We start from the raw sequence: 17,057 nt of genomic DNA, 5'->3' as shown, positions 1-17,057 counted from the left end.
GAAGTGGCAGTGTCATGGGGCCACCCAGGAGACCCCGTCCGGCTCTGCCTTCCAGTGCAGGCAGGAGAGCTGCCATGGGGTGACAGTGACATCAGCCAGTGACAGCAGGTGGCCTGGGGAAGCTCTGGCCATGGGAGTAAAGAGCACAAGGCAAAGCCAAGAGAGAGCAGCCAGAGCTGGACCCTGTCTGGATCTGCCTCTGCTGACAGAGCTGCTGTGACCTTCGGTTGAGGGGTGCCTTGTCCCCCCAACAGCCTCAGTCTGGGATGTCTTCATGGGCCAGCAGCACAGGGCCACCATCCTCTGCTGGCACACAGGGCTCAGCTCTGTCCCCCTGGTCATGGCAGCCCTGAATGACATCAGTGCCCTGCCATGTACCAAGCCCACAGCAGCGGGCCAGAGCCTGGATCCTTCACCCTGGCAGGGTCCCTGCAGAGGGTGGGGATGTTCATCTGGCTGACAGAAAGCAAAGGCCAGGCTGTGCCTCCATCACCTGATGGCAGAGCCCCTGTGACACCCACTGCCCACCCCTGTCCTTGGCTGGGGCCTGGGGACCCTGCAGTGGGACCCGGCGGTGACGCAGAGCTGGGTTAGTCAGGGCCACGCTGCCAGCAGCGGCTTCCACATGCACCAGGCACAAGATAAACTGTGGAGAGACAGAGCGGGTGAAGAGAGGAGCCCAGGAGCACCAATACTGGGAGCAGCACGAGAACATTCCCCATGACAGGTGACCCGAGGCCTCAGGAGAGCCCCAAGCTCAGGCTCATGGCAGCCTTTGCTCTGTGGATGAATCTCTTTGCAAACGGGTTTAGCTGGGCCTCTACATCCATTATTAATGGGTTTGAACTGTCCTGTTGCCACTCAGCCTCTTCTCCTCATTGTGCCATGTGAAATTTGTTGGAAAATGGGCCAAGAGGGAAATATTCAAAGTGCCCCAGCCTGAGCATCTTCTTTCCCGTGGTACCAAATGGGAGCCAGGGATGCTCAGCAGCACGGAAAATCGAGTGCTGCAGGTGACTAAGTCCAGGAGGAGCCACTGTCACTTGTCATGGCAAACAGCACCCGAGAGGCAAAGTGCAAAGACAGTTGTTAGTAGCAAGAGAGAAAGTCAGGGAGGATTAGTACAGTAGAAACAGAAGTACAGGTTAGTAACAGAAGCAGGGCACTGGTCTGCCTTAGAGGACACACACACTGCAAGAGAAATGAAGAGAAAAGCAGCAATGGTTAGTTTGTTTAATTCAGTTCAGGAATGTGTTAGTAACAGAGATCTACGGCTTAAAAAGGAACTGAAAAGCTTCTGCTGATAAAACCATTTTAGGCTCCTAGTCAGCAACAGGCTCCACAGGCAGAGCTGGGCAGGGTGTGTAGGGAGAAACCCTCTCCTCATGCTGCTGAGGGCTGCCCGGGGCAGGGGCTGCTGCTCCACTCTCCTGCATGGGCAGGGGCTGCTGCTCCACTCTCCTGACCAGGGCAGGGGCTGCTGCTCCACTCTCCTGGCCAGGGCAGGGGCTGCTGATCCCCTCTCCTGACCAGGGCAGGGGCTGCTGCTCTCCTCTCCTGACCAGGGCGGGGGCTGTCTGCATGGACAGGACCTGCCCAACACCACTCCTGCCCAGTGCTGGGCAGCCAGTCCTCTCTCCTGCCCTCAGCCAGGGCTGCCCCTGCCTGTCCCTGCCTGTGCAGGCTGGCACTGACACCTGGCACTTCCAAAGCCCTTTTCCAGCTTTTCTGTTCCCCTTTAAAGGCAGGGCTGCTGCCGTGGTTAGTGGGCATGAGGCAGGGCTGCTGTGGGTTAGTAGGGCATGCGCTGGGCTGGTTAGTGGGTTAGTCCGTGTGCCAGGGGCCGTGGCAGCCCCCGGGAGGGCACAGGGGTCCCAGCAGGTTAGTAGGTTAATATTGGCAGCATGCAGAGCCAGGCCTGTCAGCAGCAGGGCTCTGGCTCACAAGAGCAGGAGGCGTTTCTGGGTTTTGACATTTGGGAAGGTGTTAGTGGAAGGTTCAGCCAGTGTAACAGAGCCTGTCCCTGAATGAAATGCTCAGCAGGCATCTGCTCCTCTGATCCCTGCCAGGGAGGTACCAGAGGCCCCTCACAACATGTACTTCCCACCCCTGGGGCTGGGAAAGGTGAGAGACAGGATGCATGGAGGACACAGTCCCAGCAGTGCCTAAAGGACTCTAAAGGCGATGGAAGAAGCAGAGGAGGAGGGGGTGAAAGAATCACTGGCAGTGTCTGGGGTAAGGCTCCAGCAGAGACCACGATGGCTGGTCCAGGACTGCAGCAAGCTCCCACTGCACGTGTAGAGAGGAGGAGATCCAGCAGGGAAAACCACCATGGAGCAGAGGAAAGGTGACCCACAGTTACCCACTCCCCATCGGAAGCTGCCTCTCCATGGGGCTGAGCAGTGCTCCAAGGGCTGCAGGAGCACCGTGCCCCAAGAAACAGGGCTGGGATAGGGCCTCTGCCCTGTGTCCCTCTGGGTCACCTCCTCCCACTGCATGAGCTCCTCTGGTCCCCAAAAGGACGCTTTTCCAGTTTGGACTTCAAGGCTGTAACCCCTGCCATGAGCTGTGTCTGCCCTCAGCCCCCAGCCCACTGCACCCCTGTCCTTCTGCCTGCGTGGGGACACGGGCCCGAGTGGCTGCTTGGCGAGGACATGGTCCCACCTGCTTACAGGGCTCTGCAGAGGCCATGGCAGGAGGATTCACTGCCCATGCTCCTCTCCAAGCTCCAGGATGCTCCACACACCAGAAGTTTCAGAAAGCACCAGGACTTCACCAACAGCCAGAGGGAAGGGCAGGATCAGTGAGGACAAACAGAGCCCCTTTGGGCTCTGGCCATCGTGTCACCATGAGGAGCTGGCACAGCTCTGCCCCCACTCCCTTCTCCTTCTCCCTCCTCCTACTCTGTGCTCAGGGAAGGAGACAGGCCTGGGGGGAGCAGCAGGAGGCAAGGACACCCCAGCACCTTGCAGGAAAACCATGTGCATGCGTAGCCCCGTGTCCTCAGGTGTCACCACCGCAGTCTCCTGGGCCGTGTCCCCCGCAGTGGCCGGGCTCGTGGCTCCACGCCATGGCAGTGGGTACCAGGGTGCTCTGCTGGGGCCAGCCCGGCTCTGGCATCATGTGCTGGTTGTGATGGCAGCTCCTGAGCCCGGCTCCCCTCTGGACATGGTCAGTCTGGCCAGGCAGGAGCTGGGCCGTGCCCCTGGGGTGGTGGCACTGAGGAGCAGAGATGCTGTGAGCCCCTGGGCTGTGGCAGCCACCCCCTCCCCACTGCTGGGCACACATGGGGGACACATCCTCTCATGCAGGTGGCCCTGGGGATGGTGTGAACCCCTGCACACCGCTGGGGCCTGGGGAGAACCCTGCAGGAGATGGGGCCCTGAGGAGGAAGGATGATACCGACTGCCCAGCACCCTCCCTGCTCACGAGGGGTGGAAGAGCAGGGGGCTGGCACTACCTGCGTCCCCTCCCCAGAGTCCTACCTGTGGTCACCAGCTACGGGAGTGCTGTGCAATGTCCCCTGTTCCACGTGGCTCTGTGCCATGGAGGCAGCGAGGGGACTGTGTGAACAGACCTCAGGTCAGTCATTAGCAGCTGCAAGAGAAACAACCAACGCAGCAAGGGGGAGAAACAGGGCCCTGTCCTCAGGCACAGCCTGGCCAAGCTGTCAGGAGCCTGGCAGGAGGGTTGGACACAGACCTTCCTGTCCCCGTCCCCTTGCAGGGCGAAGAAGCTGAACCAGGCACAGGGGGGCATCGGAACCACCACACCAGCAATGGTGGCAATGCCCCAAACTGTCCCTACTTGTTGCTGTAACCCCTGCACCGGAGGCAGGGACTGCCACTGCCACTGCTACTTCTGCTGCCACCTCCGCCCCTGCCCCTGCCGTGGGGTAAAGCTGAGTCGCTGGGACCCTGCGGTTCCACAGGCACTGGTTAAACTGGGGCAACTGGAGGTCACAGCCGTGCCGCCGTGGGTGCTGCTCCATCTCCTCGGGGATTTGGGGACACGTGGCCGGTGCCAGCAGCCAGCCCATGTCTGTGACCTGCCCTGCCCTGCCCTGCCTGCCTGGGCAAACCAGGACAGCAGCAGGTCCCGGGGGAGCGGGGCCGTGATGACTCTGCAGTTCAGCTGCAGAGCTGCTCCTGCTTCCCACGGTTCATTGTCACCACACGCTCATTGTCACCACACGCGGCAGGCACTGCCAGCAGGACAGTCCCTGCCGTGGGGACAGCACGTCCAGGCAGCATTTGCAGCCCAGATGCGGTGGGGCCGAGCAGCGGGAATGAGCATCTGGCAAATGGATCCCTGCTGGATCCGAGCGGGAGGTGCCTGTGCTGGGGCAGGATGGCCTCTCTGGCCTGGGGATGAAGCACATCCCAGGGGACAGGGAGGGAAAAACAATTTTGTGCAGACCGGACTCACCACACGTGTGGGTGGCACATACAGCGGCCCTGGAGGCTGGACACCCAAATTAAATGGGACCAAACCCCCTCCTCGAGTGAGGAGAGAGGGAGGGAGAGGAGCACAAGCTCCACTGCGGGCAGGAGCAGGGAGATGAGGGCACAACAGGCGAGAGATCCTAGAGAGATGGTCTCTGGGATGTGGCATCCGCGCACCCTGACACCCCAGATCCCGGTGGGATGGGCAGACACGCCGGCCCTGTGCCCTGCCAGCACTGCCCGAGCCTTGCTGCCATCCAGCAGAGCCCAGGCTCTGGCACAGCCCAGGCTCTGGTGCTGCTGCAGGGGTGCCAGGTGCTGCTGCCTTTGTCTGCAGCTCTGGGGCTGGGCAGCTCGGCAGAAGGGGGGTGTGGGGGTGTGAAAGGCTCCTTGCAAGCCCACAACGCCTGAAAATCTGATTATTTCTGGGCTCCTCCTGGCTCCCAGGGCAGGACCTACCCGCACACACAAAAGGCTGTGAGACAATGAGGGAAAGAAAATGGCTCCGCAAGAAGAGCATCTGCCAGGTTAACTCGGAGGGGAAGGAAGGGCTGGGCTGTGCCCTGGGGCTGCTGGCCCCAGCCTCGCCTCTAACCCCAGCCTAGGATCATCAGCTTTAGGAGAAAATGGGGGCTTCGAGACAAAGCAGCAAAACAGCATTTTGCCTACAAATCCTCCCAGGAGCATTGAAAATCAGTCAAGAATCCATTTACCTGGCAGGAGCCCTATTCTTGATGCGGATTCTGGAAAAAAAAAAAAAATACAAACAAGCGGTGCAGCAGTTAGTTCTGATTTGGGCCGGGGGCTGCAGGCGGTGCTCGAGGCGGGGCCAGGCTGCCCAGCGCTGCCTCAGGACCGGGATCACCGGGATCGCCCGCCGGGCCGGGAAGCGGCCGGGAACACGGGCGTGGGATGTGCGGCTGCTCCTGCCCTAACAAAGGGACGGGGCCCCGGCTGCCCCGGCATGGCACCCCCGAGGAAGGAGAGAGTCCTGCCGGGGGGCGCCTCTCGTGGGGTAATTTATAACCAGAGAAAAATATATTGAGAAGGGGGTATTTCGGGGGGCATGGAGAGGAGGGAGCAGCCGCCCGCAGGACCCCCCGAATCCCGGGGTGACATCGCCCCCGCTCCCGCCCGGAGGTGGGGACGGCTCCCGGGCTCCCCGCACCCCCAGACCCCACCGGCGCCCCATCCCCGTCGGCAGGGAGCGGAGCCACGTCCCCGGTGCGTTACCTGCTCCCGGGGGGCCGGGCTGGGGCTGGGGGGCGCCGGTTCCGCTCGCTCCTGCCCGCCGCGCCGCTCCTTTGTGCTGGAGCTTTCCCAGAGCATCCCTGAGGAAGAGGCGGCCAAGCAAACTCCTCCTCCAGCAGCCCCCGGCCCCCCCGGCCCTACCTACGGCGCAGGAGGATGCTGCAACTCGCATTAAATTTTAATGCTGGAAATGCGGCCGAGTCACCTTTTTCCCGCACCGCGCCCGCTCCGCGCCGCTCCCGCATCACTTCCCGCACCGCTCCCGCACCGCTCCCGCTGCGGGAGACCCTGGGGACCCTTTTGCCACGACAGCCGCTGCAAATGCCACTGTCACCCCCTGCCAGGACATCGTTCGCCGTGAAGTCACGGGCTCCCCACAGCCATGGGTGTGACCCAGGGGACAGGGGACAAGGGGGCAGGGGTGTCAGGCACACCCCTGGGGACGTGGTGGGCAGGATGAGCCCGGACTCGGTGGGGACGGATGGCAGACAGACCAGCCCAACTTGGGGACACAGCCCTGAGCCCCCCCTTCCATGCCGGGGACAGCTCCCCTCACGTCCGGGGGTTGTGACAGCCCCTGCAGCGCTGTGCAGCTGTTGGGTCCCGCATTGTTCTCCAAGTCCCCGCCGGGTCCCCGGGGACCCCCGGTCTCGCCGCCAGCTGCCCACCGTGCCTGGCCATGTGCTGGCCCCCGCACCCCGCGTCCCCCCAGGGCTCTGGAGCTGCGCAGGGACAGGGGGGTAGCCAGGACGGGGGGTGACAAGAAGCTCCGCTCCTCGGGTCTCCCTCGCTGCCTGCCCCCGGACGGGTTTGCCCTGGGGCGCAGCAGAGTTTCATTCAGCCCATCCCAAAACTTTTTGTTTCTTCCTCTATTTAGCCTTTTTAATTGTGATTTCCCGCGGAGAGAATCCCTTGCTGGGCAGCCTTCCCTCCGCTGGTGGCCTTGCTGCTGCAAATGTCATGGATGGGACATTTTCAGCACATCAAACATTTTTCTCCAGAGCTCTTCTGAAATGAGGAATTTTTCCAGACCAGCCTTTCCCTGCTGCACTTCCAGCTTTGGCTGCACAATGGGTGTGCGGGAGTGAGGGATGGGTGCTGGCATGGGTACAGGGTGTGCATGGATATGGGGATAGGTGCACACCTGCTTGATCCTGCAGCTCCTTTCAGCCCCTGGCAGGTGCTGGAAGAGTACCTGGTGTCTGTGGGGTGGTGGGATCTGGGGGTCCTGCAGAGCCCCTGAACCTGCAGCCGGGCAGATAAATTCCCTTCCCCCTCATCCCTGCCCCTGCAGAGCCTCGCTCTGCCTGCAGGAGTGGCATCACTCCCGACCACACACCCCCATGGCCCTCATCCCCAACTGCCAGCGCCGCCTTGGACAACTGAGCCTTTATTGAGCTTTGTCGCCGCCGCCCCGCGGGACAGACGGTGCCCGGGCGCGGGGGCTCCGGCACCGCGGTCACTGCTGGACCCTGCGGATGGACTGGACCTGGCCCGTCTGCGCGTGGGACCCCCACTCCCGCACGTGCTTGTACTCGCCCGCGGGGCTGTCGCTCTCCAGGAGGTACTGGAAGCCGCGGTACCCCGGGTACTGCGAGCAGACCCACCTGCGACAGAGCAGAGAGCGGCGGTGGCTCGAGGCTGGCGGAACCCCCGCGCTGCGGGCACATCCCAGCAGCTGCCAGAGCATCCTCGGCCCTGCTGGTGCCCCGGCGGTCCCGGCAGGCTGCAAGCCCCGGGTACTCACGCGCCGGAGCGGACAAGGAAGGAGCCCACGGTGCTGCTGCCCCAGCCCAGGGCGGGCAGCGAGGGGCAGTCGTCGCTCATCTCTGCCCGCTTGCCCTGGAAGTTCTCCTCCTCAAAGAGCATCAACCTGCTCCGTCCGTGGTCCTGCGGCCGAGACGGGCACGGCTTTGGCACTGCCACGCTGTCCGTGGCCAGTGGTGGGCTCCGGGGGCCGCCCCGCGGGGGGAGCCGGGGCGGGGGCACTCACGGCGCAGGCGATGGGGCGGAAGGAGCACATCCTCTCCACGTGGTAGGCGTTGCTGCCGCTCCACGCCTCCCAGCACGGGTACTCGCCGCGCTCCAGCACGAACTGCTGCCCCTGGAAGCCGCAGTGCTCGAAGCCTGCCCACCTGCCGGGGCGGGAGGGGTGAGACCCCCGGGGTGCCCACCGCCCCACTCACAGCCGGGCTGTGCTCGCTGCGCCCAGCGGTGCCCACGGGAGGCAGCTCGGTAGCAAAAGGCACTGGAGGCCTCCATCCTCCAACCCCCCTGCTATCCGTGGGGTCCCACAGCACTGTGGGGTGGCAGTGCCCCGGGACCCCCACTCACGCCCCGCTCTCGATCTTGCAGGAGCGGACGGTGCTGAAGCCGTGCTCTGGGGTGCTGTAGCAGTCGGTGGTGAACTCGTGCTTCTTGCCCTGGAAGAAAGGCTCATCCCACACCACGATCTGGGGGGAATAGAGAGAGTCAGGGGGCTCTGGGGGTGCCAAGGCCCCGAGCAGAGACTGCAGGCCCATTCCCAGGTGTTCACAGGGCACAGTGCTGGTCCTGCCCGGGCTCCCATACCTTCCAGAGACCGGAAGATTTCTTGCAGCGGTGGGTCATGGTGGCTCTGCCGGAGCACAGGGGACAGTTAAAGCTGCCTCTCTGCCCAGATGAAAATGACCTCAGGAGCCCTTGTCATCCCCCTTCATGAGCAGTGTGGGGGACAACAAGGGGGTTGCTCCATGCTGGAGTAGATGAAGAGCTCTGTGGCTCTCCCTGCCCAGCCAGAGCTGCCACCAGGGCCATGTGGATCAGTGGGCACTTGGCCCAGTGGGCACCTGGCCCTGGCAGACATCCCTGCCCGTGCCCAGGGAAACTCCTCCTCCCACTGGCAGCTCCCTGAGCCAAAGCCCCAGTGCTGGCAGTCGGTGCAGGCAGGGCAGTGCTGAGCTGGGAGCACTGCAGAGGCGGCTGCGTGCCCACGCTGAGCATCAACACCTGCCACAGCCAGGGACAACCCCTGATCCCTCGATCCCCAACCCCCCACCACAGCTCCCGGTGCCGAGGAGAGGTCTAGCCCCAGATCTTGGATGCTCCCCCACTTGTTCCTGCAGCTGCTTGCTCCCAGGCCCCAGCCATGGGCATGGGGCAGCTGCCCCAGGCTCCAGCGCTTACCTGGGGTGAGGCACTGGTGCCCAGGGAGGTGACATGTCCGGCAGCCTCTGGCTGGGTTTTTATAGCCTCCAGATAGAGACAGAGCCCAGGGGAGCATTACTGAAACCCCTAACTCAGCACATGGCGGGGAGGAGGGACCGGCCAGAACAAAGGCGCCGTGTCAGAGACGCTGATGAGCCGGGACATCGAGCTGGCCCACCAGGCACAGGCTCTGACCCCTGCCCCACAGCTCCAGAGCCGGGCATCACCCCCAGGCTCTGCCAGCGCTCCTGCCATGTGCCCTCCCTGGCATGGGGCTGGGCTGGAGTCGTGTCCCAGCTCTGGCAGCGCTCCCCCTGCCCACAGGCAGTGCTGCCTGCACAGGGGGCACGGGGAGGTTTCCTCACCCCTTTCTGGGAAGTGGGAGGAAGGACATATCTCCACTTGCTCTCCCTGCAAGGGCAGAGCAGCTCTACCCTAAATCCAGGGCGGCTCGTTGCAGTTTGGGCACACCACAGCCATGGGCACCATAAGAAGCAGGGACCAGGGGCATGGAAATTGGTGGTAGGGGGTTGAAAAGGCACAGGAGGCACTGGAGGTGAAGGTCATGACTTGGGAAGACCTGCAGCAGCCTCTTACCTCTGTGCGCTGGAAAGACTCTGCTGCCACCACATTTTGGGGACCTTAACACCTTCCATCTTTGCTCACAGTGACCCACACACCTCACAAATCATCCCGGGGTGGTGCCAGGGCTCCAAAGGCTGGGCAGAGGCACCCACCCAGCCTGCCCCTCAGAGCGGGCAGCAGGCAATGGAGGCTCTTGAGCCCAATAGGGAAAACTCATGTCCGCAGGGAGTGTTTGTTTTGGGACAGAAATTGCTAGCAAACTGCCAGGAGGCTGAGCCACAGTTCCCCTCATGCAGGTCCAGCAGCCCTGTGAGCCCCGGGCACCCTGGGGGAGGCAGAGCAGGGCAACTGGGGAGGCTCAGCACAACTGGCTGCCCCAGGGCACAGCAGGGCTGCCACGGGCTGTCCCTGCACCTGCAACCCCAGCAAAAGCTCTCTTGGCACTGGCAAAATTTGTCCCTGGCCTCTCACTGTGGCCTGAGCTAAACTCAGCTTATGCTGGCCACCAGTGACCAGTGACCACCGGTGACCACCACTCGCTCGCTGTCCACGCCGTGTCCTGGCAGCGTGACATGGTCATTGGAGCCTGTGCCCCCACAGTGCCACTCAGTGCCAGGCAGGGATGCAGCAGCAGGAGATCCATGGGCAGTGGGACTCACCAGGGCAGAGCAGACCCTTGTGCCTGTGCCCTCCACGTCCACACTGTGCCAGCTCTGGCCTTCTGCTGCCAGGGCAGCTCTTTGCTGTGCTGGAATTGTGTGCTCAGGCTCACCCGTGCCAGGGAGGGATGGTGCAGTGAGGGCAGAGGGTCCATGGCAGGGCTGAGATTTTGTGTCTGGGGGGCTCAGGAATGGCCAAGGATCGATCCCTGCTGTCAGCCCTGCCACAGCACTGGCTCAGAGAAGCCCACAGGAATGCTGAGTGCTCAGCAAGGAGCAAAGCAGCCATCAGGAGCAGAGCTCAGCTCCTCCGAGCTGGTTTTCCAATATTCGGGTTCAAAGGTGCTGGGGATTGGGAGGGGAAGCAGAATCAGGAGCAGGGGGTGGGTGAGACCTGCCAATTAATGCCCAGGAGGCACAGGGGAGGCAGCATAGGGAGAACACCCATGCTGGCTCTGGGAGGAAGAGAGGGCAGGTTAAATTAGAAATCTGGATAAAAACCATGGAAACGAGCACAAATTAAAATCATGAATCATAAAACACTGCTCAGTATCAAGGTGAGAACCAGACTGGGCCAGTGCCCAGGGTGACAGGGCAGCAGACCCCACACCCAGCCATGTCACGGGCACAGCACACCTCCTGAAAAACCTCGGGAAAAGAAGGGATCAATATTTTCTTTTTATTGGGGATTTTGTGCAATAGCCCAGAGGGTGCAGCTGGATCCCACCACTGCTGGGTGACACATGAGAGGAACAAAAGAGGAGGGCAGCACACGGGGCTCTGAGCCCTGTGCCCGCACACCCCCGGGTGAGGCACCGCTGGTGCTGGATGCTGCGGGAAGCTGCGGGTGCTGGACAGGGGTGTGGAGATGCAGAAGAGCTGATCAGAGGCTCAGAGGGACTCAGGGGAAGGTCCTCCCGAGGTGCCATGGGGTGGTGGAGATGTGGCACCAGAGGCTGAACTGCTGCAGGGACTGGTGGCAGTGCATCCCCAATGAGCCACCCACAACCCTCCTGCACCCGTCAGACAGAGCTGATGCCCCAAAACCATGAGTGTGGTGGTGGCAGAACCAGGGGTGGTACAGGGTGACCACAGCACGGGGAAAATGGGCTAAAAAGCAAAGGAAGAAGCCTGCCAGTGAGCAGGGACATTCCCAAGGAAGAACAAACACTGTTTTCATGCACTCAGGTGGTTCGGAAAGTGTCAGCTTCGATTACACATGGTTTGGAAAAAAACCTAATTCCTGAAGCATTTCAGAACATTTCAGGTCTCGCTTTCTGGCATCTCCAGGGCAGCGCTGCCGGTGCTTGCGGGCACGGAGTGATGCTCAAAGCGAGAGGTTCAGTGTTTGGAGGGGAGAAACGGGCACAGCGCGGCTGCCGGCCAGGCACGGCGGGGCTGCCGCACCCTCCGCGGTGGCAGCGGCACGGGAGCGGGGTGTCGCCGCGGGCCCGGGGCCTGGGCACCGGGCAGGGGAGGTGTTCCTGTGCCGGTGCCGGCGCCGGCCGGGCCGTGCCAGGGCTATATATGCCCTGGCGGGGCGGCCGCACGCGGGGCAGCGGGTGCCGGGCGCGCTGCAAAGTGGCACGGTCAGGTCTTCTGTTGTGCCGGGGGCACAAAGGAAAGTGCTGGGTTCAGCGGCTGGGCACGGGGCCGGGGAGAGGCTTCCAGCTCGCCCAGCGCTTTGCAGGATGTGATGACTGGGCGGCCGCGCAGACACTGATGAGCTGGCAGTTCCTTTGTGCGCCCGCCCGGGGGTCTGCCCTTGCCAGGCTATAAAGTGGGGGCCTCGCGGCGCCCCGAAACACAAGCCCGCTCACTCCAACAAGAAGCAGCAGCTGCCCAGGTAAGAGGACAAAGTCCCCGGACACTGGGCTGCAGCCGGACCCGAGGTGGGGAGAGGGAAACTCAGGGTCTAAGCCGTGGCTACTGCTGTGGTGGTCAGGTCTGGGAGCACCTCTGTGCTCAGCATCCCACCGCCCTCCACTCCCCGGGGAGCTGCTGCTGACACTCACCTGCGGGGCCACAGCAGCGTGCCAGCTGCAGGGCCTCAGCAGACCAGGGCTGCTCCCTTCCCACCCCTCACACGCTGAACTGGTGCCTGCCGGGCTCCCAGGTGCACCTCGTGCAGGATGGCCCCGATGCCTGGCACAGCATCAGGCCCTATCTGTGGGCACTCCTACAATGCTGGGACCATGCTCAGGGCTCTCCTGACCACTGAAGGAGAGTGTGGACTCCAGGACCTCCTGTGATCCCCCTGGTGAAGACAGGACCCCTGCCTGTGCCCGCTGGAGAACCTTCCAGCAGCTCCTCTCCTGGCCCTGCCCACCCACCCCACTGAGAGTCCCCATCCAGATGTTATGTTCCTGGGGCGGGTTGTGGGTGCCCACATCCACTCCTCCCTCTAACCTGCTTCTGGTGCCCTGTCACAGACTTGAGCCCACCACCGCGATGTCTGAGACCACAAAACCCGCTGCTCCCGGCCAGGCTGCGGATGACAAGGAGAAGGCAGCTCCTGCTCCAACTCCATCCCTCGACCCTGCTCCTGTCGCAAACAGCAAGGGCGAGGAGCCCTCCCCAGAGGCCTTCAGGGTAAGCCCTGTGGCTCCCCACGTGTAGGGACATGCTCTGGGCTGAAGGACAAGGGCAGCATCTCTGGGGCAGGATGAGATTGTTCCAGGGGGAATGGCTGTGGAAGTGTGGGAGATGTCATCCCTGCTCTGTCCCTCTGACAGCAGGCATGGGATTTGGGCAGCTGCTGCAAGGAGGAGCAGTCTGAAGGTGCCTTGGCCAAGACAGCTTGTTGGGGACCACAAGCTTTGGACATGTTCTCTCCTGGGTCATGGTGTCAGGGCTGGCTGCTGTCACCTGCTCCCTCTGGTCACTGCCTGCATGCAGGGGTCCTATGGGGAGGTGGAGGGGACACTAGGGGTGACAGGGCCAGCACTGAAATGCCACAGTGATGCCAGCATGCCACTGAGGCACTGCAGGACTGGCACGGGAGGGTGAGTGATGCAAGGGCTCCGGTGACACCGTGCCAGGCTGAGAAGGCCACAGTGCAGACACAGCACCTGGAGAAGCACCCACCAGTGTGGGCACCAGCAGCAGCAGAACCAGGCGCAGGATGAGGCCACCTTGGAGCAGGAACAGCTGTTGGAGGAAACCTTCCTGTGCTCAGCCTGTGCTGGGCATGCCCATGCACAGAACCCAGCTGAGCATGGGCGGGCACCAGATCTGAGAAGCTGCAGGAAGGCTTGGAGAACCGAGGGGGACACGTGGAGCAGTGGGCTCAGGCATGTCAGCTCACACAGCACCAGCCTGCCCTCTCTGAGCATGCCTGTCCTCATCCAACCCTTTCCTTGCACCTCCAGATTGTTGTCTTCGACCAGGAGAACTTCCAGGGCAGGCAGATGGAGTTCACCACCGAGTGCCTGAACCTGGCTGACCGTGGCTTCGACCGGGTGCGCAGCGTCATTGTCACCTCTGGACCGTAAGTGACCCCAGCCACGGAGGGTGTTGAGACCCTGGGGATGCTCCCGGCGGGTGGGGACACGGCCCTGGGGGCATTCTGGGCACAATGTGACATTCAGGGGCATTTCCCTGCTGCCTGGGCAGAGCGCAGCAGGGCCAGCACAGGAGCAGAGCGGGCATCCCAGATCTCCTTCGAGGAGGACAGGAGGGCCAGGATGGCTGGGAAGGATGCCAGGGCCACATACAAAGCAAAGGGCACCAGAGGCAAAGCCAAGGGCTGAGGAAACGTGTCCGTCATTTCAGCCACCTGGAGCTGTCCATGGAATACAAGGGGCCTGCAGATTTTAGAGAAGTCAAGGTGAAATGAGGTGGGATCCTTGGACCAGGCTGGCGCAGGCAAGGACGGGCAGGGACAAGCACACGTCTGCACCCAGGCAGCCAAGCAGCAACAAGGGGGCTGGGCAGGCCTCAAAGCCGTGGGAACAGTTGACACAGGCAGGGACAAAAACGATCCCCAAAGCAGATAACTGAGCAGACAGATGATCTTCATGCTGAAAGAGCATCCCACCGTGCTGTGCCTGGCTGGAAACAGTGTTCCCAGGAATGCAGGGGGGCTGGTAGTGCTGTGGGGAGGGTGCACAGGACATGGCTGGTCCTGACAGCATCCCTGAGGGACCAGGAGTGACCTGGAATGACACCATGCAGCACCGATGACTTTTTTATTAGGAACCCAGAATATCCAACTCTTCTTGAAACAAACAGGGGATGGAGCAGCCTGGAAGGAGCTCAGATATCATACCTGGGAAACTGCACTAGACGTAGAAAGGGTGAAACTGGGAGGACAGAGAACTTGGGTGTCACTGGGGACCTTAGAAGCTTCTTCAGAGTCACCGATGGGACTCTGCACCTAAAAATGTGCTTAGGGAAAGTCGAAAGCAAAACAACCAAGCTGAGCTTTAGCAGCCAGCTTGAGGCTCTGCAGCCTGGGGTACCTGAACACATCTCCTGCCAGCAGGAAAACCCCTGCTGGCATCTGCAGGAAGAGCTGTTCTGCAGGGAAAGGGGAAGCAGCAAATGCAGGATTGTTGTGGTGCCAGGGCCTTCTGGAGCCCCACACTCACGACATTCCCAGCAGCGCAGCACCTCGTGGCTCTGCTGAAGAGGTGACATTGCAGCTGAGTGAGCCCCACTCCTGGCAGTGGGATGAGTGCCAGCGCTGGCTGGCGCTGGAGCAGTGAGGCGTGCAGGCGTGCCAGGATTACACAGCCCAGGCAGGAGGGACAACAGAGTGCTGAGCTGACTCTGTGGGGTCACCAGCTGTGCAGGGGGTGCTCCCCAGCTGAGGAAGAGGAGCACTGTTAGTGCTGGTGCCTGCTGCAGGATTGGACACTCACACACCAGTGAGCTTCCAGCCGGGATCCCATGGATCAGCGCTGGCTCTGCACAGGCCATAGTGCCTGGGCTGGGAGAAAGGCTGGAGCAGGGTGGTGGGGCCACAGCCTTTTTGGAGACCCCTCCACTGTCCTGCAAGCTGGCTGAGCAGGAGGGGAACTGCTGGGTGGCACCTGACCTGCCTTTTGCCCACCTCTCTCCCCAGTTGGGTGGCCTATGAACAGGCCAACATGCGCGGGGAGATGTTCATCCTGGAGAAGGGCGAGTACCCTCGCTGGGACACCTGGTCCAGCAGCTACCGGAGCGACTGCTTCATGTCCATGCGTCCCATCAAAATGGTGAGTGCTTGGGAGCAGAGAGCCCCGGTGGGGTCTGCCCAGGACTGGGCCATGCTGCTCAATGCCTCGCTGCAGCAAAGCTCCAGGGCTTCGGCCACACTGCCCAGCACCTTCCCTCTGTCTTCCCCAGGAGGCTGAGGACCACAAAATCTCCCTCTACGAGTCTGCTGACTTCAAGGGCAACAAGATGGAAATCCAGGAGGACGATGTGCCCAGCCTCTGGGCTTATGGCTTCTGCGACCGCGTGGGCAGCGTGCAGGTGCCCAGTGGAACGTAAGCTGGGCTGAAGTGGCAGCTGCCTCGTGCCAGGCTCCCTGTGCCAGCCAGAAGACGCTGTATGGCTGGTTATGGTGGCATGGCTGTTTCTGGCGGCATGGCGGTTGTGGGTGGCCTGGCTGTTTTGGGTGGCATGGCTGTTTTGTGTGGTGTGGCTCATCCCTCAGAGGTTGGTGGCCGGCGCAGGGAGGCCCTGCGGGCCCTCCAAGCATCCACCAGCTGTGTGGCTGCTGCCTCGAGTGGCCGACCCCGCTCAGGTGCCCTGTGTTTGCTTTTCCCACAGTTGGGTCGGGTACCAGTACCCTGGCTACAGAGGCTACCAGTACCTGTTTGAGACCGGCGACTTCCGACACTGGAATGAGTGGTCTGCCTTCCAGCCTCAGATCCAGTCCATCCGCCGCATCCGGGACATGCAGTGGGACCAGAAGGGCACCTTTGTCACCCCCGACGCGCCCTCCGACTGAGCGTGCTGCCTGCTAGCTACGAGTCCCGGGCCCCGTGGGGCACCCCCGCCTCCCCTCGCGCTCGCCTGCCCAGCACTTTCCTTGTACATTGCACATTCCCTGGATGTACTCTACCTTGTGAGGCAAATTAAAAAAAAACCAGAAGATTAGAACTGCTCGGGGGTCGGTGGTGCATGAACGCAGCTCCGCTTGCCTGGGATGTGCCAGCCTTGCGCTGGAGCCGGGTGGGACACGGTGGAGGGGGGTTTTGCCAGGGAATTGGTCTCAGGCAGGAACTCCCCCCGCTGGGGCTGGGACATAGGAGACCCTCGGTGTGGGGGAAAGGGGTGGCAAAGGCCCTGCAGCCCGACCTCACCAGCCCCCGTGGGGACCCCCATGTGGGGGACTCAGGGTGCCCCGGGAGCCGCGGAATCAGGGCGGGCTCCTGGCTCTGTCCACGCCTGCGGGATCGGGGGGGCTGCGAGGGGTCCCCGCCCGCGGGATCCACCTGGGCACTAATTAATAGCCGAAGTTGCAGTCACAGATCAATTCACTTTTAAGTAAGTTTTTCTCCCCCTGGAATGCTGTCCCTCCCCACCGGGCACTTCTTTGCGGCCTCATTCCCCCTTCCCATCCCGTTGCCTCCCGGTGGGGCACCTCGGGTGGCATTTCGCTGCGCTCCCACGCCGCTAATTAGCGACGGCGGTGATTAATTACAGCGACAGCAGTGACGGCAGCGCTGCCGGGCGCTGCACAGAGGCAGCACCGGGACCGGGGCGGGGACCGCGGATAACGGTGAGGCCGCGGGCAGCGCGGCGCGGAGCGCTCCCGGCAACTCGCGGGGACGGCTGCGCGGCCACGGCCGGCACCGGCACGGGCAGGGGCAGGGACACGGGCTCGGGCTCGGGCTCGGGCTCGGGCTCGGGCTCGGGCTCGGGCTCGGGCTCGCTCCCGGGCTCGCTCCCGGGCTCGGTTCCGCCGGTGCCGCCCGGTGCCCGGCGCGCGCGGCGC

At 62.6% G+C, this 17,057-nt stretch overlaps 2 protein-coding genes and 1 long non-coding RNA gene across 3 annotated transcripts; 1 reads left to right on the top strand and 2 right to left on the bottom strand.

Annotated features, from left to right (window-relative positions):
- Positions 1–1,218: 1,218 nt before the first annotated feature.
- LOC137484662 (uncharacterized) lies at positions 1,219–4,170 on the bottom strand. The gene is made up of 2 exons (XR_011004948.1): positions 3,486–4,170; positions 1,219–3,219 (listed from the first exon to the last, which is right to left on the bottom strand). It is a non-coding gene; the product is annotated as an uncharacterized lncRNA (long non-coding RNA).
- A 2,300-nt stretch (positions 4,171–6,470) lies between these two features.
- On the bottom strand, positions 6,471–8,233 carry CRYBA4 (crystallin beta A4). Its single transcript, XM_068208657.1, has 4 exons — positions 8,031–8,233; positions 7,690–7,831; positions 7,444–7,586; positions 6,471–7,303 (listed from the first exon to the last, which is right to left on the bottom strand). Exons 1-4 carry the CDS (start codon positions 8,216–8,218, stop codon positions 7,156–7,158), a joined length of 621 nt encoding a protein of 206 aa, XP_068064758.1. The 5' UTR covers positions 8,219–8,233; the 3' UTR covers positions 6,471–7,155.
- A 4,335-nt stretch (positions 8,234–12,568) lies between these two features.
- Positions 12,569–16,197, top strand: CRYBB1 (crystallin beta B1). Its single transcript, XM_068208656.1, has 5 exons — positions 12,569–12,718; positions 13,498–13,616; positions 15,195–15,327; positions 15,458–15,600; positions 15,887–16,197. Exons 1-5 carry the CDS (start codon positions 12,578–12,580, stop codon positions 16,065–16,067), a joined length of 717 nt encoding a protein of 238 aa, XP_068064757.1. The 5' UTR covers positions 12,569–12,577; the 3' UTR covers positions 16,068–16,197.
- Positions 16,198–17,057: the final 860 nt, after the last annotated feature.

Source organism: Anomalospiza imberbis, chromosome 18 (genome assembly GCF_031753505.1).
Source record: "Anomalospiza imberbis isolate Cuckoo-Finch-1a 21T00152 chromosome 18, ASM3175350v1, whole genome shotgun sequence".
Classification (NCBI taxonomy): domain Eukaryota; kingdom Metazoa; phylum Chordata; class Aves; order Passeriformes; family Viduidae; genus Anomalospiza; species Anomalospiza imberbis.
The sequence above is the reverse complement of the archived record's forward strand: the minus strand, read 5'-3'. Positions and strand labels throughout refer to the sequence as shown.